Here is a 9832-nt window from a genome sequence, read left to right on the forward strand (position 1 = left end):
ATTATAACATTCTCGTTTGATTAAGCCTATCATTCGTAATCGTAATCGCGCATAAATTTTATATATCTATGTACAGCACTGACGTCAGAATTTAGATGTAAACTGTGAAAATTACGTCTAGGTATGTACCTGTTAGCTATCTATCTATACTATTACATAATGTAGAAGAGTTTGTTTGTTTGAACGCGCTAATCTCAGGTCCGTTTATCAAGAAAGACTATATAAAATCACGCTATGACCAATAAGAACGGAGTATTAGTGAAAAATATTGCCAAAACGGGGAAAATTGATTCCTTTTGAGAGCTTGCGTTGCATGTGAGGAATACTTATCCCGGAAATCACTTTCATGTGGGCGAAGCCGCGAGCAAAATTTAGTTATAATTGTATGCATATACCCAACCAATACGGATTTCCCGAGTTTATGGTATATGTAAAAACGATTCGAATTAATTCAAATCATGTTGTCGAAAAACAAATTAATCGAGGTTCGTTGCGTTGCGGTTGCATTCTTCTCGTCAAATTGACGACCTTTAAATATAATAGCTACATATAAGTTTATAAAACTAAGATTCGAAAAAGGTCGGGTTCGATTAACGTTGTGTTGAAAATTAGTATTGTTTTTGCACCACGTCTCAGTCCTTATGCAATATATGAACACATACTCTACTACATACACGTATACTCTACTTTTTATAAATATATTTCGGAATGACAAAAATATACCAAACCTTGGTAAATTTTATTTATAGATTTTAACTCAATCATATCTCAGACGAGTATTAGTACAATTATAACAGCATAAAGAATCGAGTTGATGCATCTCTAGGCTGGCTTATCAGTTCTCTAGTTCAGAGTTGCCAGGTATACAGTTTTATCTATATTACATTTATACAAACTTACACAATACATTAAAACATGAATTATCGGATTTTAAATGAATATGTTCATATATCTATAAAATATTTTACAATTCGGAAATAATTTCTACATGTTCTAGATGTACTGTACTTTTACATGTACTTTTTAGGTTGCGATTGTCTTTGCATAATCATAAGTAAACATATTGTATAATATTTTTAGGTATTTTTGACAGCATACAGCAAAGAGAATTATAATATATATGGAAAGCATATTATATGCTAAGCTGCATATAGTAAGTAACATACATTGGTAACATATTACGCAAAGAGAAATATATAGGAAAATACTAGGTACATTTTGACTTTTAGAGTATTGTAATGCTCTTTTATGCGCTTTGATTTTGACAGTGAAAATGTCGTGTAATTTCACAATCTAAAAATTGAATTGAATTGAATCTATGATGTCGTATTCTTTGAGTTTGATCATTGAACAGTACTAGAGATAAAATTACGTTTTCGTTTTAGTTTATTGTGGAATGTGGTCCTGGGAATCCTAAAGAATACACGTACATACATTTCGATAATTTCTGTAGACTGCGACGTATAATATAATTTATTTTTACCATTTACCACTATATGCTAGTAATATACTCATTGTTTTGAACTGTATTATCTTTTTACCACTTCAAACAGTAAAATATAACTTGGAAAACAAACATGAGTTGGCCAAGCGAGCAATACATGTTGCCCAATATGATGGGAATGCAACCTATGATGTGGCCAAACATGATGCCCAATGCCATGCAACCGAACACCATGCCCGGAGAATATAACATGAACATACAACCCAACGGTAACGCAAATGGCGTTAATTTTATTGGAGTAGTGCCACCACAGCAAGAAAACCCTGTTCCTGTTATAGAAGATGTTGCAGAGCCAAGTGTTAATGATAAAACTGATCATAGAGACAGAAGGGATCGCGACAGAAACCGAGGTAATTGTTTTTTTATCAATTATGTCAGGAGGAAAATTAATTCAATTGGCATCATTACATGAAGTACCATGTAGCCTATTCTCTTCTCATCTTTGAATACTGAAGTGACAGTATTGATAAGTCATCATGAGTATGAATATTTTTTTGCTTGTAGTTCTGTTGGTGTGAAAGATATTTGCTGGAATTGAGTGGTTTTCGAAGATAAAAGTAGCCCTAGTAATTTATAATGTTGGTTTTTGCAACAAAACTTGGTTCTAAAGCTTCTTTATTTATTATTATTAGTTACCAGGCAGTCAGTTTGTTCAACCGATATGCCTGTTTTTTTTTTATATTAGTTTTAATGACTACACAAGCTTGCCATTCGCTTGATGGTAAGCGATACAACCGTCCATGAGCAGTAGAAACACCAACCAATACCTTAAATTATAAAGTATTTTATGGTATTCCACTGTGCCATCCTGAGATATGAGATGTTAAGTCTTATTATATCTGTTAGTTACACTGGCTACAATGTCCTTCAAACTGGAACACAACAGTGAACTTACTGTGCTGCTTGGTGGGAGAAATAGACATTGCGGTAATACCTACCCAGGCGGACTCTCACATATGAAAGACCTACCATCAGCATCTTGCAATACTCGATTCAGATTTCACTTCCCAGAAAATATTTATCAAGTTTGTAAACAGACCTGTTCACATTTTCCGCTGCAACCACATTCTGTGGGAGATTATTTCACCCTCTTACTACTCTATTCATCAAGAAATGCATAATATGTTGTTTGTTAGTGGACAAGGATACAATAGTTTTTTGTTATGGCCCCTGAGACAAACATTGGTGTCTTGGTTAAACACATAATTTGCAAGCTAATTGAGTATTCTGTTTAGCAGACAGGGGACGCCATGGAAGGTCCCGTGAACGCGACCGCAATGACAGATCTGACAGGAACGACAGAAGCCGAAGTGACCGGCGTGAAAGACGCACTAAGTGGAGTAGTGAGAATGTCACTAACAATGCGTCGAGTTATAATGCCGGTAATATGATGATGCCTGGTAAGAAACATTTCTTTTATTTTGTATCAAATATTGCATATGGAAAGTTGTCAAGTCATACCATGAAGACACTTTGAAAATCCTAATGAAATAATTTTTGCAGTATACAGTCATACTTATAAACTTGTTTTAGTGTTAAGAGGTGGTTAAGAATTGCTTAAATAGCTGTCAAATCATCACAGGTTCCAAGTTTAAACCTTATTAAGAGGCAAGATGCAGGTTTTGACTTACAGCTGATAAAATAAATTTGTGTTTTAACTAAGCATAACTTTGTGGAATTTTTATAAGTAAGACTGATAATGTAAATGCAAATAATGTATCATACTATGCAAAAATATTCAGAATAACAGTAACAAAATATTATTCATGTCATTTTTTATTTTAAAGGCAATATGATGCAATATGGTAACATGATGCCCCACCAGGCAATGGATATGGCAAATATGTCCAACATGCCAAATATGGCCAATATGATACAACCAATGCAGATGTCCGGCATGATGGATCAAAATATGATGATGATGAATCAAATGCCGATGATGACAAATCAGCCAATATATCTCACCGATAGTGTTCTACTACTGCCAATCCCTGGAACAATGCTACCACAACGTATGAACCGCCCTGTAGGCTGCCGGACTGTATTTATTGGAGGTTTACCAAACCGAATAACCGAGAGCCTTGTTAGTGAGATGTTTGCACGTTTTGGAGATATTGATTCGATTAAAATCCAGAAACAAGGTGTCTGTCATGTCCGGTTTGTTAAGCCGGAGTCTGTGGAACAGTCATTCTGTTTGTCGGGTTATCGGTTCAAGTATCAAGACCAGATGGATGCAGAGGCTATTCCGATATTTGTGGATTATGCTTTGGTAAGTATTTTATTACTAAACTATAATTTTAATATGTTTTATGATATTAAATTTAAAAGCCATGAGTTTTGTAGAATGTACAAAACTCATGGCTTTTAAACTTTTTATGGAGTTAAAAAGAAAGTGTTTACTGGCAACCTTACACAAAGTTGACATCATATCTAGAAATATTTCTCAAGGCATGGCGTCAAGCTGATGGTAAGGTTAATGAGTATTTTCAAAATAAATGAGCATGACAAAATAGTTTTTGCAGATTTTTCTTTCATATTTATTTTTTCGTGTTAATACATTCACTCTATGTATTATTTATTAAAAAAAAATACAATATTTTGAAAAAAATATTTCATTACTGACAATTAATATGAGAAATATTCTTATACTGTCCATTATGGTAGAATACAAACATCCGTTTCATGTAACAGAATCGCGATGACCAAGAAGAACAGGAGAGACATCGGCGCCGGAGGGACCCCACTCCGCCACGGATCGAACCGTTCCTAGCAACTACATTGTCATCACTTACTGAAAAGATCAAGAGTGACACGGAGTTCACTGAAGCAGCACCTGTAAGTAAATTATTTTACTATTAACTGATTCTATAAATTCTGAGAAGTGATTTCTTAGCTATTACAATAATTCAAGACATATGGGGTTGGCATATAAAAAAAAAAGAAAAACTCCAAATTAAACATTAATAATAAAAAAATGTTCAAGACATTACTTCGTACAAACAAAAAACATAATGTGATTTATTATTTTTCTAGACGCTTGCCGGGTGGCTGGAGAGGGGAGAATGTAATAAGAAGAACGCAAACACTTTCTACTCTCTGATACAAGCCACAAACAACCACATACGTCGTCTCGTCAACGAGAAAATGCAAATCGATGAAGAATTCCATGGAATGAAGAACAGTTTCAAAGATAAATTCCTGCACGTCTTGGCGCAATGTAAGTGTTATTTAGTATTTATTTTTTATTCAAATAGCGCAGGGGAAAAAGTTAAGAAGGTCTCAACTTAAAATTGCGAGTCAACGGTACGCGAAAGGCAGTCGCCGTGCAACATTTAATTTATTTATAAGTACTTATATCAAATAGATTTAAATTGCTAGACATGTACAATATACAGTAAACCTGTACAGTGCACACCAAAGAATTTCACTCATAACCATTAGAAAGATATAACTGGTTAGCTTCTTTTTTTGTAGAGCGTCATCTCTGTCACGCACAGACCACAGTGCACAGGTCCATGTGATGATTTGTCGCTGACTTATCAACTCTATTTCTACTATTCCGATTGACTTCACTTATAATTTGGAAGTAACTTGTTCGATTCTGCATGTCTATAAATTTAAATCTAAAGCAGTGATTGCGGTCAGCAGCGTCGTGATGCAACGGTCAAGTATGTATACTAAGTTCCTGAAGTGTGGTGCTGAAAGCTGAAATGTGGCACATCAACGGCAACATCGACAAAATAATACTTTCTGCAATATTTGACAGGCGACAGGAATTTTTAATACTTATTATTAGAATTTAAACCCTATACAGCAGTAGCGGCCTTAAACGTCACGAGGCCCCAGGTGAAAGCTCGTGGTATCATATAATTTATATCCGCCCGGATAGCGACCACCGTACACAAGGTGTCAAAATCCGCCATAGTGGCCGTCGTAAGTTTAGCGTGCTCCGGAATCAGCCTGTGTATATCCGGTTCCAATAGGCAGGGGGTAACCATATCTTGTTAGTTGAAATTCTATTGGACTCCACTCCTTTTACCATCAAGTGCAATGCCTGGGCGAAGCAAAACAAAGAGCCCTGGATTTAACAGCTTCGTCCGTAAGATCGTTAAAAAAAGGGTCGTCAAGGCACCACGCGAGGCTCCTGTAAGCACGAGGCCCCGGATGGTTGCCCAGTTCGCCTCCCCCCTAAGGCCTTCTCTGCTGTATAGTGTATACTTAACGTTGCATGCAGGTTTTTTCCTCTAATGACATAAGTATGCATTAGGAAGGGATTTTTAAACACTCACCTAAAGGTATAAAATGGTAGTTTAAAGATTGTATGGAGAAATAACATATAATATACAGTCACGCGGAGCGAAGCCAAGATCAAGAAGTAGTTTCAAATAAGTTAATTTTGTCACACCGTATTGTTTAGTGTGCAAGAAAAGGTAACGTTATTAGACATGTTTAATAGGTATAATGTAATAGTATTGTGGGAGGTGAGTATAAGTTTGAAGAAAATAATTTATTGCATGACGCCCAGACCTGGTAAGTATGATTAAAAATAACTTCATGTATATTCTCGTTTTACGTACATATTGTTTGAAAGTATCAAGATTGGTTTGGATTACGAAAAGTATTTATAGTCAATCTTTATGTCCCGTCTGAAGTTAGCCACAAGTTGCGTGACAGCTAGTGGTTTCAGATACTAAAAATCTATGTATGCGACATTTTCAAAGGACAACGCGTTTTAAATTCAGACCGGACATAAGTTAATATGGATGAAGTTATTTGTTGTTATAAAAGTATATTATCATATAAAAACATTTTTCTTATTATTTTTTTTTATTTTTATTATTTGTGTTTAATTATTGTTATAAAATGGCATTTTATGTTCGGTTTATACAAAAAGAAACAGTTGGAAATGGATCTATGTAAATTAAGTCCAATAACGTTTAAACAGAACATGGAATGTACATTTTAGTTTGTCAATTTACGATATTTGTCAAACGCAGTCGAGCAGGTAGCGAAAATTTTGAGCGCCGCGAAACACCAGCGCGTGTCCGACCATTTCACCAAGCAGCAGCGGCGCAACGTCGAGATGTGGCTCAAAATGACCGAGGTACGTCATGCTCACAAGAGGTAGTAAGGAAACTGGCCTGTTCCTTGCTACTTAGCTTTTTAAGTAACTTTTCTACGGGCAAGTGTATTACGCCAATTTGCGTATAGATACAATTAATCACAAAGCCAGTGCCAGTAGGGTTTCAACGTATTATTGACGCGGACCACAATCAACTATTACTTCGATGCAGATAAGATAGTTTTGGAGCTTATGGTTTCCTCAAGTGATGCATTTGCAAGGGTATTAAAGTTTCCTCACTAGTTTACGATCACGAGAATTGTTACGGGGAAATAATCTATAAATTTAATTCATTTATAGATAAATTTTCTGAAGTTTCCCAAAAATTGGAATTGTCAAGATACATTTGCCCGTAGAGAAGACTATCATATTATTTGATTTATCAGATCAAGTGCAATTTCTCATGAAACCTGGCAAATAAACAGAAGTACATATTTTCAAAACGATTTTAATTTTAAGACTGATGGTAATGTGCACTCAGAATTACTTTTAAAAAAAAATTAAGCTAAGCTATAGTTTGTAAGAGAAGGTACACCGCCGTAGGTAAGTGTTCAGGTAAGCTGCTGATGGACGTTGAATGGAAGATTCATCAGAAAGAATTCGTTCACAAATCAGTAGATAATAGGACTTGTACAGGTAAATATTCCGCCACAAAATGAACTCACCAAAATATAATTTGAGGAATGTTCGAGTTCTGTAAGTGTTAGCAGTGTATGATACCGTCTAAATGATATCTACTGGCCATAAAAATGGACTTTGGTTGTAAATTGTCCCTTGTTAATTAATGATTGGGATAACAGTCTTCAAGCAGTGGAGAGTACAGTGGTTGTACGCAACGATCTCGCAAATGAAAAAGATATTCCCAACTATACTAAAAAAGATGAAATTTTTTATTCTTAAAGCTCCAAAGAAATAACCTGCTTGGGATATGCTAATTAAAATGTATTCCTCCCCGTAAGTAATGAAAGGAAGGAGAGAGTTGCGTAACCCGACAGTTGGGACCAAATGTTTGCTAAAGGAAAACGACGCAGGATGGTATAGATATGGATGACCAGGTAAAATATGGTAGGAGCTCGTTGGATGTTGGTAGTACACAGGATTGCAGACTATAGGAGTAGCCTGTTAAGCAGTAACTCACTTGGAACAGAAAAGCGATCAGAGCTGAAAGGTAAGGGTGCAGAAATTAGCAGCTTCTAACATGACATGAAGAAAACGTAAGTATATAGTAGGATATGTAAACTACGAAGAAATTGGCGATCGTCTTAGAAGAATTTGGATGGCGTAACTTCATCAAGGTATGCCGGACAAGTATTTCTTCTTTCTTCCCTACACAACCTACATCCAACGTATTTAGAGCGAATTTTTATGAACATGCTTTATCCAATTTCTTGGAAATACCTGGTTATCCTAATCGATTTACCTAAGTGTATGAACTTCGTCGAATGTTGGTAATAGTTGGAAATAAAGGTCCATTAATGGCGATTAACTACTTATAACTAGGGCTTTTTTGTGGGGCACGTGAAATATCGAAAAAAATGCCATTAAAAGGTACAGTAAGGTAGGGGTATACAAATAATTATGGAATTTCAACTTTCGAGAATTAGCGTGCCCCGAAAAAGGAAGTGACAAAAAAAGGCCTGCTTATAACGAATTTGAGCCAATATAAGATGGCACAATATGTGACATGCTATGGCCAGTGAGCTGATTATTGATTGGTTAAAATTTGAAAAGAATTTTTACAGAATTAAGATTTTAGTATGACATGCTTATTAAGAAATTTACATTTTAGGAGGTAGACAACATGAAAGAAGAATACAATACTCTGTTCGACGAAGAGGAATCTGATACTAAAGCAGGAAAGAATGTGGTTCCAGTGGAGAAATACGAACAATTAAAGGTGAAAACATTTTGTGTCTTTTTATGAAATGTCAAGATATTTTGTCGTGTCTGGGCTTCGGATAAAAGTACCATTAGAATTGATAATTATCTGGTCGCAACGTATGGATTGCGATTATGGTACATAAAATAAAAATAAAAAAACATCCAAGAGATTAATACGAAGTTGATTAAAACGTGGCCATAATAAAGGCTTATTTTAAATTTCAGAAAGAAAACGAGAACCTCGTTTACGAATTGGAAGGTTACAAGAACGAAGCACATTTAGCTAAAGATGAGGCTGAGAGGAAATTTGAGACGTTTAAGGCACATTTCATCGCTGAACAGGCCTTGAAGAATGAACAGGTATCTTAAAGCTACTACTAAGATGTTTTTTTTTAATTTATACTAGTGTAAATATCTATAGTATGTAGTCGTACCTTAATAAACCTTTTCAAAAGTTCTATAATTTGTATTTCATTAGCAAATATTGTATATCCACTATAAATTTATTGGTCTTTAAATTCTAATATTTATGAATTAGGACTATCGTTTTTTAATGGAAATAAACTGTATCATTAAAATGAATATTATGTGTCGAATAATACAGATTTTCTTATTTTTCAGCCACAGGAGTTCATACGAAAAATGCCCCTTTTACCATTTCCATCCGCAAACAACAATCAATCTACAGCTGTGGAAAGCAAGGTCAACTTATCCAACTCAGAAGTACCGCATTCAGAAGCAAAGCTCATCAGTCTGATAACAGCTTTCCTTATGATACATCCGCTAGGAGCAACGTTAGATTACCTAGTGTCATACCTGAAGTCTATGATGCCAGAAGTGGCTCAAGTCACAGTCAGTAATATATTAACAAAGTATAATGAAATATTCCAATGTAAAACTACTGGCGTGGGCGCTAACATCGAGCTCAAATGGTATTTTGTTACATTTGAATCAATAAAAAAATAGATGAAATAGATAGAATTAGGTATAGTACTAGTTTTAATATCATGCATGTACTTGTAAATAATTATGTTTTATTTACACAATAAAAATACTTTGATTTCTAAGTTTTCTATTTTTTGTCTGACTGCTAATTGCAATTAACGATTCTAATAACCTTTTCAATCGATATGGAAAATAGACGAATCAGAATAAAGTTATTTGAAATGATTACAAATACCTAGTTAATTCGATTGTTATATTCAAGCGATCGGATCGGATTGAGATAAGAGTCTTTAATTAAAATTTGCGGTAGGTACTTATAACTTGGAATTACTATCATCAACTAAGAAGGAATTTAGTCAGCAATAAAGCAGAGTTTAAAC

At 34.8% G+C, this 9832-nt stretch overlaps 1 protein-coding gene across 6 annotated transcripts; it reads left to right on the forward strand.

Moving 5' to 3' along the window:
- Positions 1 to 1063: 1063 nt before the first annotated feature.
- Positions 1064 to 9574, forward strand: LOC115441855 (ecto-NOX disulfide-thiol exchanger 2). 6 transcript variants are annotated; one of them, XM_030166961.2, is made up of 10 exons: positions 1064 to 1153; positions 1554 to 1854; positions 2740 to 2904; positions 3292 to 3773; positions 4196 to 4339; positions 4538 to 4721; positions 6502 to 6608; positions 8416 to 8523; positions 8733 to 8867; positions 9129 to 9574. In XM_030166961.2, the coding sequence occupies exons 2-10, from the start codon at positions 1578 to 1580 to the stop codon at positions 9471 to 9473; spliced, it is 1947 nt and encodes a 648-aa protein (XP_030022821.2). In that variant the 5' UTR covers positions 1064 to 1153; positions 1554 to 1577; the 3' UTR covers positions 9474 to 9574. The 6 variants fall into 6 exon arrangements, with proteins under 6 accessions (XP_030022821.2, XP_030023051.2, XP_030022743.2 ...); XM_030167191.2 differs by having other exon boundaries at positions 2743 to 2904; XM_030166883.2 differs by having other exon boundaries at positions 1086 to 1211.
- Positions 9575 to 9832: the final 258 nt, after the last annotated feature.

This window comes from Manduca sexta, chromosome 7, assembly GCF_014839805.1.
Source record: "Manduca sexta isolate Smith_Timp_Sample1 chromosome 7, JHU_Msex_v1.0, whole genome shotgun sequence".
Lineage (NCBI taxonomy): Eukaryota > Metazoa > Arthropoda > Insecta > Lepidoptera > Sphingidae > Manduca > Manduca sexta.